This window comes from Muscardinus avellanarius (genome assembly GCF_963383645.1).
Source record: "Muscardinus avellanarius genome assembly, chromosome: 3".
NCBI lineage: Eukaryota > Metazoa > Chordata > Mammalia > Rodentia > Gliridae > Muscardinus > Muscardinus avellanarius.
Window position 1 is genome coordinate 19,208,720 of NC_137788.1, and position 20,248 is coordinate 19,228,967.

Here is a 20,248-nt window from a genome sequence, read left to right on the forward strand (position 1 = left end):
GCCACTGGGCTGTCTCCACGTACTAGCTTTTGACTTTCAGCAAACAATTTAACCAGAGTCTGAGTTTCACTTGTAAAATAAGGTTGCCATTGCTGGGCGTGGTGGCGCACGCTTGTAATCCCCGCGCTTGGGAGGTGGAAACAGGAGGATGGCGCTGGTTCGGAGCCAGCCTCGCTAGCTTAAGAGACCCTGTTTCCACATAAAAAAGTTAAAAAATAGGTCTGGGAGTGTAGCCCGTGGGAGTGTATCCCGGAGGTAGAAGGGCTTCTAGGAACCCCAGTACCACCAATAAATAAATAAATAAATAAATAAATAAATAAATAAATAAAATAAGGTTGCCATTTTCCTCAACAGGCTTAACTGAGGATTGAGTGAGGAAGTGGCCTTTCTGGCAACTGAGTGCTGGGTGCCAGGTACTGCACAACACACTTCACAAGCGTTTATTTCATTTAACACCCACACAGCATCATGGGGGAGTGGGACACTATTTTTATCTCTGTTTTACAGATGAGGAACCTGAGGCTCAGAGCTTAAGTCACTTGCCCAACATCATGGAACAAGTAAGTGGCTGCGCTGGGCTGTAAAGGGAGCTCAGCCAGCCTTAGAAGCCATACTCTCCTAACAAGTAACTCTTGGCACAGCACTTGCAAACACAAACAGTAAACAGCAGCCATCACTATTTACTGTTATTATTGTGAATATAATTATTAAGTTACATGTGATTGGCTGGTCTCTGTTTTTGATCTCCTTGACAGAGAAACCAAGAACTGGGTCATGTAAGAAGGGGAAAGAGCCCCACCCAGCCCTGGGCCATGCTCACCCTACCCAGAGGTAGGAAGAGGTGGCAGCAAGGTTGGTGGTATCTCCGTAAGTCCGGCCTGTGTAAGCTGTGGGGCCCGAGGCCTGGAACAGCCTTGCCTCCTGACTAGGAAGGGTAATTCCTGTTGGAGGGGCTGGTGGCCTTGCTAACTGGCTCCTGCTGCTGTTCCTGCCTACCATTCCAGCCTCCTAGTCCCTTCATCCAACCAGGGCACCCTCTGGAGCCTTCCTGGGTATGGCGACATGGAAGCCCTCTGCCCCGTGACTCAGGCCCTGATGATCTCTGACGATGGGCTTGGGCCTAAAGATAGGAGGAGAGATCTCATTTTAAAAATCCCGTGAGCAGGTGTGGTGACACACACCTGTTAATCCCAGCTACTTGGGAGGCTGAGGCAGGGTGTACGGCAAGTTGAAAGCCAGCTAGCCTCGGCAGCTTGCAAGACCCTGCCTCAGAAATTAAAAGGACTGGGGGTATAGCCCGGTCGTAAGGTGCTCCTGGGCTAATCCCCAGTAACAGGCACGCACGCACGCACGCAGCAGAAGCAGCTGCGTGAGCAGACAGGCCAGCTGGAATCCTAGCCTCCTCCCCCTCCCGCCCAGCCAGCCTGAGTCACCCCACAGCCCTTCACCTGTGCACTGCAACACAGCTGACAGAAAGTCCGTAGCCCCCTGCAGGGTGGGTAGAGGCACACAGAGAAGCATGCCACGCTTGGGACTGCAGCAGGCTTTGCACTTAAAGTTGGCACCAACTGGCGTTACTGTCAACGGAACCTTCACGAATTGGCCGTGCACTGGGCTCTGCGTGGGTTAAATCCCAACTCTAGCTCCGCCCTGCTTCACCGTGCAGCCCCAGCACTTTACACAATCGCCCCACACCTCAGTCTGCTCATCTCTAAAGCGGGAGTAAGGAAATGCCTGCCTCCCGGGGCTGTCACAGGGCTTGAAGGAGATAATGCGTGCGGTGGCTGAGCAGGACTCCTGGTAGGCGCACACGGAGCACCAACTGGGAGCCCAACGCCGTCCTGTAGACCCGCCGGTGAGCATGCCAGACAGGGTCTTTGCTCTTAAGGTGATGACATTCCGGAGAAAGAGGAGACAGATAATTAGAAAAACACCAGAAAGCCCCGAGGGCTTTGCAGAGAGCACAAATGAAGCGGTGTGATATCAACTAACTGAACGTCCACTTTAACCCGGTGCCGGTGCCGGAGAGGGCTGCTCTGAGGCGGTGACTTCATTAATTATCAGCAATTACTATCATTACTACTGTTAGGACCCCCCCCCACTCTATACAGCCCCCAGTGAGAAGCCAAACTCTTGACAGTTCTCAAACCCAGGCCCCATCTCCACAGGCCCGACCTCACCCCAAGACGGCTTTTCTGGATTATGGCGGCGCAGCTGGAACCTTGCTTGCCGTTCCCTGAGAGAGCCAAGGTGCGGTTCCCAGGAAAGCCAAGCCAGGGGGAGGGGCAGAAGGAGAAAATCGGGTAAAAAGGGGCCCCGAATCTTTGGCTTACATTTAATTTCAAATTAATCCGGGCGGAATCTCTTTCAAAAGCTCTGGCATTTTCCTCTTTGTGTTTGTGGATATTCTGGGTTTACTGACCTTGTTCTTCAGAGAGGACAGCTCACAGCAATAATTCCACAATTACTTTGTCTAACAGGCATCCAATTTCTCCTGAGTTCCCAGTGCAAAATAAAGTATTTAGAGTTTCAGAAAAGATCAGCCAGGTAAAGCTGCAGGGTTGGCCAACTTCGATTTACCCATCCCTTCGATGCTGGCCACAGGTGTGCGGTTTGCCCATATCCTATCCAGATGTGTATCACACCCTTCCTCCCCTCCTCCCCCAGCCCCTGCCACCACCACACACCCCCCGGGAAACTCCTGATGTGTTAGCTTCTGTTTCCCCACAACTCAGAGCAGGGCCTCACATACATACAACAGGTGCTCAGTACACATAAATGGAGGCCACTGGCTTCAGCTCAGGGACACCCAGACCTGGAGCTCGGATCTGGGCTCTGTGCCAGCGATGCCCTCTGCAAGTCACTCTACCTCCCCAGCGGGCTCCTCCCTCCTGTGTAGGGTGCACATGTGGGGAGGAAGGGGGAGGCGACACTCAGTCCACCACTGTGGGTTAGTGTGACGATTAAAAAAAAACCCACTTGAATAATCCTAAAACATATTTACAAATGTTCACTTAAGGGGAAGGTCCTGAAGAAGAAAAAAGGAACTTACACAGAGACCCACCTGAGGGGGGTCTGCTCTCTTCTCTGAGACTTCCCAGTAGTAGGAAAGGAGGAAAAAAGGAATGTGGTGGTGGTGGTGGTGGTGGTGGGGGGAATTCCTGGGATCCAGGATACTAACTAGAAACCGGGATTGAGATCTTCTTTAAGTATCTGTTGGTCCCTGTAGTTTTCCTCTAGTTATCTTGCTTCTTCCCAGCATTCTTTTCTCCTCCCTCCTCTCCGCCTCCCGCCCCCTCACCAAGGAAGGAATTGGCCAGCTTCACCCAGCCAGCCCCCCAAGGCTCCGCCCCTACTCAGCGGGCCAAGAGTTAACAGCTGCACCTGTTGAGGTATACCTGCAGTCGCAGGCACCTGTACCTGCAGCCAATCAGCGCCAGTGCCGCTGGGAACCTACCTGTCAGCAAAATCCCAGCACCCAAACCTCAACATAAATCAAACACTTCCCTGGGCAGGGAATGCCTATGTGGGGCACGAATTAGAGACAAGCAGTCAGCAGAGCCTCAGTGCCGGTCGCCGGAGCCCGGGAGCAGCAACATGTCCAATGAACTTGAGTGAGTACCATCAGCGGATGCCCGGCGTGCTCCGAGCAGGGAGTCTGGATGGGCTTTCCAGGAGGGGAAGAGCAGGAGGCCGGCGTCAGGGTTCACACGGCAATTTGTAAGGGAAAATGAATGGGCTGACGAACCTTCTTTGGCGTGTAGAGGCAAGCCCCGGTCTCAAGGCAGAGCTGAGTGTTTCCCTGGGAAAATAGTTTTTCTCTCTGCTGAGCAGTTTCGAGCCAGGTAGGGAAACACGGGACTGAAACTGAAGGTTTTTGGCACCACTTTTTGATGCTTTGAAGGAGCCTTGGAAATCAGAGACAAACCCAGCCTCGTGGAGGTTTTCTCTCGTCTTGCCAAAAAGAACTTCTTTGAGGTGGTTCTAAGAGCTGTCTTAGGCAGAGAGTTGGGTTTCTCTAAAGGGATTTGTTTGTTGAGTTGGAACAATCCCAAGCGGGAGGGTTACAGTGTGGTGGTTAAACATGTACATTCTCTATCGTGGCCTCACATAGGTTCAAATCCAGGCCGTCCTTCAAAAGCTGTGGGTTCCTGGACAAGTCATTCAATTTATCTGGGCTTCATTTTCCTCAACTAGAAAATGGGTACAAAAATGCTTTGGAGGATTCTTGAGAGAGGCTGTAAAATGCTTGGCTGAAGGTCTGAAGATATGTTCAATAAAATGTGATTTCATTCAGAGGCAGCTCTAAGGCTGGGAAAGTCGAGGAGTGGCTTTCGGTGAGGTCACCTCTGTTGCCTGGCAGGATGCAGGTGTGGTCCAGCCCACATCTGGGATTCAGGCTCTTGTCTGGCACTATGGATCCCTGGCCTGTGGTCCGGACCTTACAGAAAGAGGGATGAGGCTAGGATCCAGGATGCCGTAGCTTGGGTTCAGGATCCTGGCAAGAAAAGCCAGGTGTCTTAAACACCAGCTCTCCTCTTCCTGCCACCATCAGAGGTGAATGGGTAGAGGCAGGAGTTGAATAATCTCTTTTCAAACTACTCCTCAGAAGATTGTTTTAAGAACTTAAAGACCTGCAGGCAAAGCAGCTGGCTGCTCTGGCCTACAGATAGGATTCCACAATACTAGCCAGTTCTTGGGTTCTTCTGGGCTGGCCAGCTATGTTTGCAGGTTGACAAATGGACCACAAACTACAGTAAGAACAGGAGCACTGTGCTGACACCTAGGTTCAAGTCCCAGCTCTGTCTGTGAGACTTTGTTCATTTCACCTGAGCCTCAGGTTCCTCATCTGTCAATTGTGGCCAACAGCAGTATTGGTGTTCCTTAGGGGATTCAATAACTTTAGGGATTGCTTTAAGGCTTTATAGGAAGCAAGCTAATAAACACCATTGTTACTTCATATAAAAACAAGCCACTGAGCATTTCTGAACCCTCCTGCTTTCTACTTTTCCATATCTTGAGAAAAAATTGGGACATGCCCCCATCCTTAGAGCCTCACTGAAACCGCAGAGGCTGCCAACAGAATCAATTCAGGTTGCTCCTTAGGGGGTATGCATCCTGAAGCCAGGTTACTTGGGCAGAAAGGTTTTCTGCTTTTCTCCTCTTTAATGATTTGCGTTTGAAGTCAGATCCGATGACAGTTGAGGCTTCTCTACTTGGGGCTGGAGGTGAGGGGATGCCAGTGCCTGCTGAGTAATTGCAGGCAGCCTCTGAGGCTTCCATTTGAGATTACAATGACAGGGCCTGGGGGCTCGGCTGCCCAGTGGAAAAGGGGGGATATCTAGTGCTTGGCTTCCAAGTCCCGAGCTGCCGCCGCATCTTTTCCCCAAAGAGCTGGTCCAAGCTACATCTTTGAGCCCTTCCAGAATGTCCAACTCTTGCCAGCCGTGGGTGTAGCGCGAAGAAAAGTCAGACTTGCATTTCTCAGTGCCGTCACTTACCCGCCACAGGACCCTCGTTGGCATGTCCTCCCTGGCTCTCAGTTTCCTCATCTGTGAAATGAGGATGTAAACACCTACCTGGCAGGGGGAACAGTGAGCTCCCGGCCCTCAGCGGGCCTGGCTACGAGGCCTGGCTGGGGTGGAAGGCGGCACTTCGAAGGCCGGGAGTTGGGCATGGAGGTCGGGCGGTGGAGTGAGAAGCCAGCTGGAGGCAGCTGGTGGGTGGCGAGCGCCCAGGCCTTTCATGTGGTCAGGCCCAGCGCCGGGTGCCTCTGCCAGCCCCAGGCCTCTGGCAGCCGCAGCCCTGGGCGCCTCCAGCCCACAGCCTTGCCATGCCCAGCGGCTGGAACCGCAAGGAATGCTGGGGCTGTGGCCTGAAGATCTCGCGGGAAAACAGCCGGCGGCTGCGTGGTGCCAACTGCGCCTGCGCACTGCCCGAGTCCGCCTGCCCGAGTGGGCGCGGGGCTGGCGCTGGCTTGGCATCCTGTCCAAGTTCTAAGGCCGGGTGGTGGCCTCCTGGCCCCTATGTGCCCGGCGCACCAGCATTGTCCAGCCCGAGGGCCTACTATGTGCCTGGCACAGTAGCACCATCCAGCCGCGCCTGAGTCAGGCTCTGTTTACAGCGCAGGAAAGCAGGGGGTTGGCGACTTTAAGGGACTCGACACATAGTAGGTCCACCGAAGGGAGGCGGTGCACCAGGATCCTCCGCAGTGCCTCCCTCAACCCGCAGCCTGGGCCCCCACTCTCTGCTGCTGGGAATCTCATCTTCACCCCACCCCCAATCCCTGGAGAGAGGCGACTGAGGGCGGGAGGGGGGCGGAACGGGCCCAGCCTGCGGCCCGCCGCCATCCATCTGATCTCGGAGCACCGGCTCCAGACTGCCTGGAGCGCTGAAAGAGTTAACCAGGAACGCCTCCCCGCTGCGGTTTTGTGGTCGAAACCATGATTGCCAGGAGCAAATTTTTGTCGTGCACAAGGTGTGTTATTAAAAGTCGGAGTTACGCTGCTGGTGAATGAAAAGTTAAAAGCCCTCATTAAGCTCGGGCTGTAAGACTGTGCAGAGAAACAGCCCTAACGGCAGGCGGCCGCGAAGGGAGCTCCAGGCTCCTGCGGCCCTGCAATCCCTGCAACGGAGGGGCAGGCTCAGCCCAGGAGCCGGCGGTCCAGAGGTCCCCCGCTGAGGAATGGGAGGAGGGAGGGGGGACAGTGGGGCCGACAGTGTGGACCTTCCGAGCTTTCCGTTGGGTTAAAGCAGCAATAGCAAGCATGTGTTGAGCGCTGATGTCATATCAGGTACTGTGTCAAATGCATGGTAAGGCATTGCCTGCTTTATCCCCCAGAAACCCAGGGAGAGATGGGAGGGTAAATGCAATTTTGCAAAAGAGGGAGCTAAAGAACTGGGATCTTAAGTGGGTCTTGACAGGAGCCGGGGCAGTGCGCCAGCCTGCTTCCTGCATGCCTAGACTCTGAAAAGGCCCAGGAGATGTGCTGAACTATTCGTTTTCTCAGAGTAGAAGAATATGGATGAATTCTCTGCTTCCTGTTTTTCTGTAGGTTCCACATGTTATATGCTTATCTTTCACACCTGTAATGCTTTTGAAATGGAGAAGGGGAAGAGAAGGAATCACTATTTTAAGAGAGAATTCTAGGTTCACCTAGGACAGTGTTCTCCAAGTATAGCCCCTCGATCATCATCTGAGAACCTGGAAATGCAATTCTCAGCCCCACCCTAGACCTACTAAATCAGAAACTCTGGGGGTGGGGCCCAGCAGTATGTGTTTTAACAGGCCCTCCAGCTGATTCTGGGGCACGGTCAAGTTTAAGAACCATTGGCCTAGAAGACTAGGGAAGGACTGCCAGGCAGGAGGTCCACTCCTGACCTGCGGTGTAGTTGCTGAGCCGGCAGGCCCTGCGTTTAAAGCCCAGCTCTGCCGCCTCAGGACTCCGGACTCCGTGACTCCCTCCAGCCTTTCAGTCCAAGTGTCAGTTTCTGCGTGAGCAAGGTGGCGATAAGAGCACCCACCTCACAGGACATGTGCGGGAAGGGAAAGGCCAGGGCCTGACTGTGCTAAATCATTTAGTTTCTTTCCCTCTCCTGCCTTCCCTCCCTTTTCCGGAACTCAGCTTTCTCATTTGTAAAATGCAGCAAGTAATCCAGCATGGCTGACCCCCTTCCCCCCAATTCCTTTGGCCTCCTATAAAAGGTTAGAGCAACTGACCTAGTAAAAGTCTTGGAGAGAAATTATCTTGCTGATGTCCTGTGCCGTTTTACTGGGCCCTCCCTGGAGGTGCGCAAGAATTGGGAATTTTTGAGGGCAGAGATAGTGTGATATTCACTTTTGTGTCTCTGGTGCTCGGCATATGGCCTGTTATAGAGTACCATTCCGTGAATGTTTGCTGAATGAATCGTTGAGTGAATGAGTGAAGGTATGTGGCATTCTGGGTTGGAGAGGTAGATTTCACTTTTTTTTCCACATCTCGAATGAACAATAGAAACAAACAAAAAAGAAAGAAAGAAAGCAAAGCAAGTGAGAAACCAAGAGGAGGCCAAAGCACGAAAGAAAATTTCCCATACAGAGAATAATTTTTCAAAGAGCAGAAAGTAAGTTTCTGGTATAATTAGTAAATGGCACATAATTAATTTACATGCAGCTAGCAGTGTTAGCTGGAACCCGACGGCCCTCAACTTGCCCACCTGGATCCAGATGAGGAAGTGTGTGGTGCTCACCCTTCTTATCTTGGAATCTCCAAGCATCGGGTCTGTTAGGAAGAGGCCCATTTATAGGAGGGAGAGAGTGAGGCTGTGGACCCTGCAGTTTGCGGGCCACCCCACAGAGTAAGTACTCAGTAGTCATGGTGACGGTTCACGTCACTTCATGCTGGTACTGATCACCTTTACTGCGGTACCTCCCTGCATCCTCCAACGGTGACACTTCACAGAGTTGTAAGATGCAGTAGGACTTCTTCAGCTAGCACCCGGCACTTGGTAATCCCTTAACGGAAGGTAGCTAGCTGCTAGCATCATAATTCTGAGGTTAGGACTCTCATCTTCCCATGTTCTACAGAGAACAAAACTGGGGCACAGAGATGTCGGGAGGCTTGCCTCGAGTCACACAGCAGAGATACTGCTGGACCCCAGGTCTGTGCAGCTCTGGGGCCCACCCAGCCCTGTAACCATGAGTTCAGATGCTCTCGTTCTGCAGAGCCGTGCCCTGTGCACCACTGTTCCTCCAACGGGGCCCGAGGGAGCCCCCAGACCATGTGCCAAGGTGCATTTCCCAACCTGCACATGCAGAAAACCAGATGGGCCACTGGCGGGCGCAAGAAGCCTGGGGCACCCCTGTCATGCCCAGGGAACACCTTGTATGGAGCTGGCTGAAAAATGATTCCTCCCTGACAGGGTGGCAGGGCCTCCCTGTGGGTGACTAGTGAGCGTGATTGATCGTGTGAGGGGGCTGGGTGGCTCACAGCAGGGCTTGGCAGGTCACCGCCTGGGTGTAGCTGGGTGTCCACACCCAGATCGGGTGGACCCTGGAACTCTTCTGCCTCCGGCTGGAGGGAAGTGGGACCCAGCTCGGGGGATCGCTGCTGCCGGGCACCTGGGCAGGCTGGGCTTGAGGCTGCCTTCTTTGGTGGTGGGTTTGCTTTCACTTCTGTAACACTTAACAAGAATCCTTGCTTCCCCTTCTCTGAATTATCAAGATGACTAGGAGAGTGGGGAGGGAGTGAACTGAGCACGGGACAGGGCGCTAGGAGACCTGAGTCCCAATCCTGGTATAGGCTGTGTGCCTTCTGTCGCCAGGGTTCTAGCAAGGAAATGATACCAAAGGGCCCCAACTAGCGGCTGAGGCAGTGTCTGTGTAGTCTTATTGAGAGTGCTGAGTGGCCAGTCAGAAAACAGTGGGCACTGCGAGAGGGACCAGTCAGAATGAAGCCCCGCTCCACCACTCCCAGCCTCCTCTGTCCTGGTGATACGTGTTGGAGTCAAGAGGCTGAAAGGCTGATGGGGCACAGAGCAGCTGGTGACATGCCACTTCTGTGCTTAGGGCCAGAGTAAACTTCTGGGGAAAGGTCCCACCCACCCTGGGACACCCCCCCACACACTGGTGACAGGAGGCCTGGGGACTGAGGCCCAGCAGCTAGGGCCCAAGGCCCCTCTCTCTTGATCTTCTCTCCAGCTCTCCCAGATGGAGGAGAAGGCAGACAGGGGCAGAGGCTCCGAGGAGGTGGCTTGGTGCAGGTTTTTGTCCTGCTGTCAAATGGGGACAGTCACATCCTCTCCTGCAGGGGCGTTGCAGGATCTCAGGTATGACAGGTATATGAGAAGCCCAGTGAAAAATACAGTAATACGCTATGCAAACGCGCAGGATTATCCCATCTCGGACTGAGTTTCCTCCTCCAAGGGCTGGGCTTTTTTGAGGCAGGGTGGCATATGCAAAGCGCCTGACTCACGCCGGGCACACAGTAGGCGGACAGGCTCTGGGAGCTGTCCCAGGCTTGTGCCTTTGATCTTGCCTTTGTTCTCATCTGGAAGGTCCGAGGTCCTCCCCGCCCCTCTGCATCCTCCCTCCTCAACAAACATCCATCATCTGCGGGGTTGGGCAGCCCAGCAGCCCTCGGGCTGCTTTTCCCCATCTGATATTAGCTCTTTGTTTTTGTGGTCACGTTCGCACTAAAGTACATCCTCCCTGACAGCGGGACGGCGTCGTTGTCATGTTTCCTGGGACAGAATCTAGCACGCAGTAGTTGCTTGGTTAATATTTATGAAAATGATGGATGGAGGCCATGCAGGCTTCTTGGTCCTTTTCTCCCTTCTCTCCCACATCTCTCGGTGGAGAAGTGTCTCGTGGAGGAGTTCCCAGGCCACATCCCAGGTCACCTAATGTCTCTGCTGTCTATTTCCAGGCCTGTAAAGTTGGAATAATAACACACTATGCATGTATGGGAGGCTCCATGAGATAATGGATGTGAAAGTCCAGACAAGGGCTTATTACGTTATCTCTTTTGTTTCTGACACGGAACCTGGTTCGAAGACAAGAAGGGTGGGGGTGAGGGATCCTTTAAGAACCTCAGGCGGAGTCTCCCCTTAACTCTTCCTCTGGGGTTCTGGGATGATGATGATGGTGATGGTGGCTATTATTTACTGAGAGGTTATTATTCTCTGGCAGGCTGTAGGCTAAGCACATTTCTCATGTTAATTCACTTAATTTTCCTAACAACCAAAGAGATTAACTCTGCCCTACAGTAGCCACCCCTCCATTACATTGCTGTGTTCTAATTTTCTCCACAGCACTTATCACTTGCTAAAATTAACTCACTTACCCACTTGTTTATGGGCTGCTTCTGTGGGAGCAGAGGCTTATCTGTCTCTGGTCTTGGCTGATTTCCTCTTGCTTAGAAGAGTCCCTGAGTGGCACACAGAAGACACTCGATAGACCCGTTCAGCAGATGAGGAAGTCTGCTCAGAAGAGCTACTTGCCTTGAGAACACAGATACCCAACCGTGGACTGTGGCCCCGGGACCACTTCCTCCCACGGTGCACCCGGCTCTGCTGTGCTGTACCCTAGGACAGAGCTGAGGTGGGGAAGGTTGCCCAAGACCAAGCCCTCTCCCCTCTTTCTCTTCCCCACCCCACTTTCATCTTCTGCTAGTTCAGGAGTTCTGTCTTGGACAGGGACACCACCAGAGGAGAATCCATGTGGCCCTAAGGGATGGTGACCTCATAGGAAGGGAGTGGCCTGGTTTCTTTGTTTTGGCCCTGGCAATCAGGAATTGGGTTGATTCCTTCTTGGAACTCTTTTCTCATTCGTCCTGTATCAGCTCCTGGGAATTGTCTGTCTCACCCACTAGGTCCTCAACCCAATCTTTAAGGCCCAAAGCACCTTGATTTCAGAACTTGACACACAGCGCAGCCCTAAACTCAGCCGTAGACGAGGCTTTCTGGAAACTCAATGCTTAGTCTTCGACATGAGGCTGACTGGTGTCAGGAGCAGGCATGGGGGCTGGGATTGGGACTCCCAGCTCCTGGCCAGAAACTACCGGACATCGGCTTCCCTTCCTGCCTAGTCCCTCCTGCCTGTGTGGCTGGGAAACTCCTTTCTGTCTTACAGCAGAGATTTGGTTCAGCGTATTCCAGAGAAGAGAAATTTCCAGAATAGAAAAGGCATTGAGGAAGGAGACTAGCACAGGGGTTAAGAGCCACCTCTTGGAGTCTCACAAGGTCAAGTTCAAGTGGAGCTTCCATCCCTTGCTGGCTGAATGACCTTGAGCAGGTGACTCTGCCGGTGAGTCTCAATTTCCCCTTGAGTAAAAGGGGAAGGAATTCCCACTTCTCAGAGCTATTTTGTGTGAGACACGAGAGGTTGCAGAAGCAGTTGGCACGGTGTCTGTTTGTGGTGAATGCTCAGGGTATCCGCTGTTCATCAAGGAAGCGGACTTTGAGATCCTTACAGGATGTGCTGGAGACCAGGAAAGCCTCCCGGGGGGAACAGAACGTTCTTCTTTTGTTTTAGGTCTGCTTTTGATATCATCCCCTAAATTTTCTTTTTTTTTAAAAAATGCTGAGACGGCCTGGTATGGTGGCACATGCCTGTAATCCCAGCTACTCAGGGGCTGGGGTAGGAGGATTGCAAGTTCATGGGCAACTTAGCGAGACCCTGTTCTCCAAATAAGTTTTTAAAAGGGGTAGCTCAGTGGTACAGCACTTGCCTAGCATGGGGAAGACTGTAGGTTCTATTCCCAATGCCACAATAAACAAACAAACAAACAAACAAACAAATAAATAGAAATCAAAAGGGTAAGACAATCACTGATAGCTCTTTACTACGTCTTCACACTGGGCCTCTTCTTACTCCCAGCCTAGACCGCCCAGCCTCTTGCCCACTGCTTCTCCCGGACACCATAGGACCTTTGCGTGTCTTTACCGTGTAGTGTCTTGTGAGGAGCAGAGACCCAGATCTGCCACTGCTTCTGCGTGGCCATGTCTTATGACACTCTGACGTCCCTGAGAGTCTAGCGCCAGGTGTATATCAAGCCCTTACACACCAGGCACAGTTCTATGCCTTTTTTTTTTTTTTTTCTTTTGGTGGTACTGGGGATGGAACCCTTCTACCTCCAGGCTACACTTCCAGATCTATTTTTTTTTTTTTAATTTGGAAACAGGGTCTCTTAAGCCAGCGAGGCCGGCTTCGAACCTGCGCGATCCTCCTGTCTCCGCCTCCCAAGCGCAGGATTACAAGCGTGCGCCACCACGCCCGGCCGTTCTATGCCTTTTTAAGTGTCGGTGCCCTTAACCCTTATACTCCGACCTGGTGGGGACTTTTGTTAGACTTGTGTACAAATGAGAAAAAGTGCTGAGCACAGGTGGTCCTTGCAGCCGGTTGGGGCTGAGCAGGAGGGGATGGCCCATCAAATGTGGCCCTGCTTCTCCCATGCCTTCTGAGCCTGGGACTTCCCTTTAGCCGGGACTGGGCGGGCACTTGCTCAGTAAGTTCCTGTAACCCCAGGCCCGGGAGGCAGCCAGGAGGGGCCTCTTCTCACTTCCCTGTCTGAAGCTCCTTGATTTATAGCTGCAGAAACTTGGGGTGTGCCTCTCCTCCATGGCCCTAGAGCAGGAAGGTTTCTGTCATTTCTCTTTTCTGTGAGACAGCTCCTTCCATCTCCTTCTCCATGCCCAGCACCCCACACCCCGGGGCATAGTGGGAAGGGAGCCAGCGCCCTGGATAAAGCCCCCAGAAGAGCTGCCCGCGGCCCCACTGGCTGCCTAGGTTGGGCCTGGGCTTCCGCTTCTACTCTTCAGTTGGAGCCCTGGGGTAACAGGTAGCTTTTTTCTTTTTCTTTTTGGTTCTAGAAATTGAACTAAGAGCCATTATACCTCTGGGCTACACCCCCAGCCCTATTTTATTTTTCATTTGGAAACAGGGTCTTGCTAAGTTTGCTGAGCGTCTCGCTAAGCTGCTGAGGCTGGTCTTGAACCTGCAATCCTCCCATCTCAGCCTCCCCAGGCCCTCCACAATCCTGTTTCAAAATAAAGAATAAGAAATTGGGCTGGGGTTATAGCTCAGAGGTAGAATGCCCCTAAGTTCCATCCCCCAAAAAAACAAACCGCAAAAAAAACCCCACACACACAAAAAAATAAAACAAAAACAAAAACAAACAAACAAACAAACAAACAAACCCGAAAAACCGCAAATTCTGAGCTAGCTCAGACCTAGGGACTTAGATATCCCAAGAGTGGGCCCTGCCTAAAACATCCATGCTCAGCAAAGCCTAGCTGCTCTCTTTATCATGACTATTCTGTATTATAATCCTGCTCCCCCACTGCTAAGTAAAATAGTCCCAATATTGAGTGTCCCCAGCTCAAAGGCTCACCTCCTCTGCGAAGCCTCTCCCGACCCTTTCCCTCCGAGCCCGCAGCGTGGTCTCAGGCTACAGCGTCTTGCATTTGTCCAAGCTTCTCAGCTCCAGGCCCGGGTTTCGCTGTATCCACATGTCCAGCAGCATGCAAATCCAGGTTGTGGCATCTGAGCAGCCACTCAGGGACCCCACAATAAATGTCCTGAAATGCTGTTTCCCAAGGCCGGGTCCTGGCCGTGCGCTCCTGCCCTGGCACGCCTGTCACTCGCCGTGGTGTCCCCATTGCTAGAAATCATCTGCAGTGTCCGCGTCTGTCACGGTCTCGAGGACCCCTTCCTCAGGACATGCTGGGGACCTGGAAGTTTCGGTCTTCATTGTCAGTTCCCATCCCGCGACACTAACCCCCCTTGAATAATCTCTACTATGGAAGTGTTTGTCTTTTGGTTTTTTTCTTAAATCCTTGAGAAGATGGCTTCACGGGCCTCATGTCACATGGACCGAGGCCCCGGCCTGCAGCCTCTGCGTGGTGACATTTGGTACTGACCTGGCTCCAGGACCGTGTCCGTTCCTCTGCCCCACTGCGCGAAGCCCTTGCAAAGCAAGTTCCCGTGGCTGGTGAGCGCGTCCGTTTGGGGACCTTCCTCGGGGACAGCCTGCCTCTGACCCTCGTTACTTGCCTGCAGTTTTAGGTCCGTGCGGCTGCTAAAGAACGACCCGGTCAACTTTCAGAAGTTCCCTTACACCAACGAGGACGAGGCCTGGAAGACGTATCTAGAGAACCCCTTGACGGCAGCCACCAAGGCCATGATGAGGGTCAACGGGGACGATGACAGCGTCGCAGCCCTGAGCTTCCTCTACGATTACTACATGGTGCGTGGCTGTCCCGGGCGTGCCCCCTCCCGTGGGACACGTGTCTTTGCCTTCGGGCCTAAGGCCTCCACAGCCCGCAGGGTCAGCCCAGACCGCTCTCTGGGCCTTCCTGCGTGCTGTTTCCTCTTCCAGGCTCCTTCCCCTTTCTCCTCACTAACCTCTGCTCTCAGCTGGGTCTCAGCTTCAATGTGGCCTCATCCCTTTGTGGAACAGGGGGAGAGCAGGCCTCCTGGAGCCTCCATTTGGTCCCCTCTCTGGGTCCCCTTGGCAGCCTTCACCATCGACACTGCTGTGTGCTCCTTTGCTCCTCCATTGCCCCCGCGACACAGCGCCTGGGCGCAGGAGCATGCCGTGATCATCACCGGGTCCCCAGCACCCATACAGCCAGCCACCCAGTCGGGTGAGCGGGTGAGCTCCTGAGTCGTTGCTCGCCGCCAGATATGTCCATCACAGCAAAGCCCAGCCCGCCAGCCCTCTGCCCTGTCCCGTGGCTCACACCGGCCTCGCCACTTGCCAGGTCCAGCCCCGACTCCTGGAAGCTACCTTCAGCGCTTTAACTCACCCCTTCCTTCAGCGCCTTCCCAAGGCCTGCCATCTCTCCATGCCAGCCTGCCGCATCCCCTTGCCCCCTCTGAGAGTCTCACTGTCCTTCTGTCTCTGCCACCATACTGTCTTATGTTACTCTAGAATTACACCCAAAGCCTTGGCCTTGACTCTGAGACTGCTGGTCCCTGAGAACAAGGATTAGGGCTTCCCGTCTCTCATAAATGGGGCTCGGTCCAGTTAGCAGTCACAGATATGGGACGCAAAAGACATTCCCACCCACCCTCATCCCAGCGCCAGTGCCAGACATTGCTAATGGATTACAGCCTGCATTCTCACTGAGGGCACAGGAGGCCGAAGCCACATCAGCTGGTATTCCTGACAGTCCTCCCCGCTGATCTTGATTGACACAAGACAGGGAGAGTACTTGGTGTCCTTTGGGTGGGGACTGAGCCTGGAGATTCCCAGAGATCTGGGGATGAGGGACATGAACAGCCTTTGTTACGGTAACTGGCTCTGACCTTGAGAGTTTGAAGCCACCTGTACATAGCCGGGCACAGTGGTGCACACCTGTAATCCCAGTATTTTGGAGGCCGACACAGGAGGATTACATGTTTAAGGCCAGTGCATGTATGGTAACTTAGCAAGTCCATGTTTCAAAATAAAAACTTAAAAGAGAGGATTGGAAGTGTAGCTCAGAAGTAGAACACCTCTACCCAGTATGTATAGACAAACAAACAAACAAATCAAGCAAGCAAGCAAGCAAGCAAGCAATAAACAAGCTACCTTGTACATAGGCCCTCAAACTCACTAGTTCAAGGAATATTTAACTACCACAAGAAGGAAAGCAAATTCCTATATGAATACAGAGGCCAAGACAGGGTGGGAGCATGTGGTTTGAGGAAGGAGAAGGCCCCAAACTCTCTCTGTGGCTTCAGAGTTCTCCTCTGGAGTGGGTGGTCCCCTCACCCTGCCTCCTCCCCAGCAGGGCTACCTCAGCCTGGCGCCATGGCGGGAGCCAGAATTCCCCAGCGGGGTTCCCACCGCAGCCTGGAGTTGACAGGTAGAGCTGGATCTTAAAGTAGACAGAATCCGGCAGACTCTGTCCAGGGCCTGCGGCAGGGCTGAGCTCTGCAGGTGCCCTCTGCGTCGGTTTTAGTGCGGTGGGTGTCATGGCGAGATGGTTCTGGGATTGGAGCAGCCCCGTGGGTGCTGAGGCCGGGGTCTGATGACGTAGCCAGGACTCCAGCCTGGGAGTTGGAGACGTCGTCCTGCCACAAAGCTGGCGGTGTGGCTCAGGGTGAGGGAGTGGGGAGGGCGGCCACTTAGGCTCCTTGCTGAGCACCGGCCTCTTCCCTCCTGCCCTCCCGAGGGTGCCGTCCACAGCTCAGGCTTTGGAGTCACAGGCTCTCCCAGCCGTAGGCACAAGGGAGTTCATGCTAAAATATTCTGATATGATAACCGTGAAAGGTCTTGGTCGTGAAGTCCTGTTCTCCCAGTGCTGGGTGCCGTTCTAAACACTCATGGCGACCCCCCAGCTCGCCATTACTGTTTTACCCTGTGCTACAGACCGTGATGGGAGCGCGGGAGGGTTAAGCACCTAACCCCAGGCCACACAGCCAGTGTGTGTAGACCTAGGAATCAAACCAAGAAATCTGGGCTCAGAGTCCACGTCTGAGCACCAAGACAATGGCGTCCGCTGGCCCTTAGTCCCTCATCCCCTCATCACAATAATCGTGTGATATTCCTAAGTATGGTTTCTGAAGGGTCAGAGAGCGGGAGCATTTCGTACAATGTGTGGTATCGACCAAGTACTCTTTTTGCAGGCACTACTTTCACAATCCCCTTGAAGTTGGTGCTGTGATCCCTCACTTATAAAAGGGTGAATCTCAGAGAGGTGTTGTCATTTATCCAAAGTCACACAGCATTTTAAAGCAGCAAACCTAGGACATAGCTGAGTCGGACTCCCAATTTTGTGCTCCTGAGCTGCTAGGTCCGGGGTGCCCCTTCTTATGCCCTAACTTGGGGCTCAGACTGAATGGTGGCTGGAGTTCCTGCATCCTGAGGGACTGGGGCTGGGGAGTTCCTCCCAGGGTCCAGGTCAAGGCCACTGAAGGGAGGTTGAGCTTGCAACAGCCAGACCTGAGCCAAGAACCACAGGCGATTCTTTCTGTCCTGTCCTCTCAGGGCCCCAAGGAAAAGCGGATACTGTCCTCGAGCACCGGAGGCCGGAATGACCAAGGAAAGAGGTGAGCATGGTGCCGCAGCCCTCCCCGCCGCTGCCGGCTTGTCCTCTGTGCCCAGGCTCATGGGACCACCGAGGCCTGGGACAGTGTTTTAATTTCTCTTAAAAGCAGAAGGAAAAAAATAATATCATCCAACTTGAATTCCATCTTTATGCCAATGTGATGGTATAAGGTATTTCAAAATATTTGTGAAGGAGCTCATGCAGGCAGAAGAGGCAGGGTGCAGGCGTGAATACACACACACATACACACACACACACACACACACATACACACACACACACACACACACACACACACACTCCTGCAAGCCCTGTGGGCTGGTGCTTATAGGAAACAAACTTCAAAGCAACAATTGTGGAAAAGCCCTGGAGGCAGCTTTTCTGCTCCAAAACCTCCTCCCCAAAGCCTCCTGGGGCATGGAGCTGCCCCTGCCCCTGCCCCTGCCCCTGCAGGAGGGGGCAGCTGAGTTCCTGTACTTCTTCCTCCTGCTCTTTAGCCAGCCCAACTGCCCGGGGCCACCAGCGTTCTTTCCTCGTAGAAAGCAGCCCAGGCCTCCCTCTGCTTTCTCCTTCCACTTCTCTCTGCCGAGGCGGCAGGCCTTGCAGCTGTCCCCACCGCCAGCTCGGCTGCTCCCCATCGCTGCCCGCACCGTGGGTCTGGGTTTGTGGTGGCCTTTCTCAAAACGACTTTTATCCTCAGTGTGGTAATGCATACCTGTAATCCCATAGGTGGGAGGCTGAGACAGGAGGATTGCAGGTTTGAGACCAGCCCTAGCAATTCATCAAGGCCTTTAGCAATCTAATGAGGCCCTCAGCACCTTAGTGAGACCCTGCTTAAAAATAAATAAATATGCCGAGTGTGGTGACGCACGCTTGTAATCCCCACGCTTGGGAGGCTGAGACAGGAGGATCGCACAGGTTCAAAGCCAGCCTCAGCTACTTAGTGAGGCTCTCAGCTACTTAGCGAGATCCTGTTTCCAAATAAAATATAAAATAGGTCTGGAAGTATAGCCCGGAGGTAGAAAATCTCCTGGGTTTCACCTCCAGTGCCACCCAAAAAAGAAAAAATAAAAATAAATAAATAAATAAATAAATAAATAAATACAAAGGGCTGGTGCTATAGCTTGGAGGTAGAACACCCCTGGGTTCAATCCCCAGTACAAAACAAACACCCTACTTTTATGAGCATTAGTGATTCCAGAAGCAACGCCTATTTCTTGTGAAATATTCAAACTTTACAGAGATATATACAGTAAAACTAAATTTTCCTAGCAGTCATTTGCCCCGTCCCCTTCCCAGTTTGAGGTACACCCTTCCATACCTCTTTCTAAATACGCATCAATATACCCACAGATACACAGCCCCCCTCCCACATCCCACAGGGTGACTCAGTACGGCTGTTCTGAAGCAGGGATATTTTGACACAGGCATATTTGACTCTGCTAAGAAATACATGATTAAACATTCAGTTTCTTAAATTAACAAGTCCTGTAACAGATAAAGCGGACATTTTCCCCATCAACCGCACGCCTGCACCAGGTTCCCTTGTTGATACCCTCCCTGCCTTAGTGAGAGAGGGCCGGGGTGTCGGGCCCTGAGTCCAGCCAGGGACCCTCCCTGCAGAGAAGACGTGCTCACTCTGCCCCCTTCCCTCCCCAGGTTCTACCACAGCATGGAATATGAGACAGACCTCACTCCCCTGGAAAGCCCCACACACCTCATGAAATTCCTGACGGAGAACGTGTCGTCCGGGTCCCCAGAGTACCCGGATCTACTCAAGAAAAATAGCCTGATGAGCTTGGAGGCGGCCGTGCCCGCCCCTGCCAAGGCGGCGCCCCCGGCCCCCGGCCCCGGCAAGCTGGAGGCTGGCTCTGTGGACAGCTACCTGCTGCCCACCAGCGACATGTATGACCACGGCTCCCTCAGCTCCTTGTTTGAGGGCATCCACGGGGTGCCACCAACACAGCGCTGGCAGCCAGACAGCACCTTCAAAGACGACCCGCAGGAGGTGAGGGCCCTCCCCTCGCCCTGGATATGTGCATGCATACACACGAGGGAGGAAGAGTGAGAAAGCCAGGACTTTGGAATCCATGGGAGAGAGTCTCGGAGCTGAGGCGGGGTGTCCCGTGCTGTCGTCCACGCTGTGCCCTGCGCGGCCTGTACTGCTGGCCGTGCAGCCCTGGGCTGGGGCCCCTGCAGCCTGGACGTGGCCACGCTCACTCTCGGCACTGTGTTTCTCTGCAGTCGCTGCTCTTCCCAGATATCCTGAAACCATCCCCGGAACCCCCATGTCCGGAGGACTATCCTGGTCTCAAGAGGTAATGTGGTCCCTCTGGATCCTTGGCTACTTGGGCACCGGGCAGGGACTGCAGGGACTTTATCCCGACAAAGCAGCATAATCAGTGAATGAAAAGAGGGAGCAAAGGCAGAGAGACAGAGAGAGAAAGTGATCCCCTTGTGTCCCTCCTGGGCTCAGTGCTCAGCACCCTTAAAAAACTGTGTTCTGCTGCCCTTGGTCTCCTGTAGATCTCTGGACCCTCTGGTTTTCCTTGGGCCCTCACTATTCACAAGGATTATGTCTCAACAAAGCCACTAGGTAGAACCCTAAAAAATGTGCAAACTGAGGCCCAGGGAGCAAAACAACTTAGAAGGCTTCGAGCAAGTCCGAGACAGAGCCCTGAGCTGCCTGTCCCGTGGCCCGATGATGCTCCCGGGCCCAGCCTCACTGTCC

At 53.3% G+C, this 20,248-nt stretch overlaps 1 protein-coding gene across 1 annotated transcript in view; it reads left to right on the forward strand.

Annotated features, from left to right (window-relative positions):
• Positions 1 to 6,443: 6,443 nt before the first annotated feature.
• Positions 6,444 to 20,248, forward strand: part of GRHL3 (grainyhead like transcription factor 3) — a gene marked incomplete at both ends in the record, with an annotated part of 28,672 nt that continues 14,867 nt past the window's right edge. Inside the window, 5 exons of the mRNA XM_080693092.1 lie at positions 6,444 to 6,478; positions 14,540 to 14,726; positions 17,457 to 17,518; positions 19,177 to 19,525; positions 19,762 to 19,835. Coding sequence (XP_080549218.1) covers positions 6,444 to 6,478; positions 14,540 to 14,726; positions 17,457 to 17,518; positions 19,177 to 19,525; positions 19,762 to 19,835 — 707 coding nt within the window. The remainder of the gene's footprint in view (positions 6,479 to 14,539; positions 14,727 to 17,456; positions 17,519 to 19,176; positions 19,526 to 19,761; positions 19,836 to 20,248) is intronic.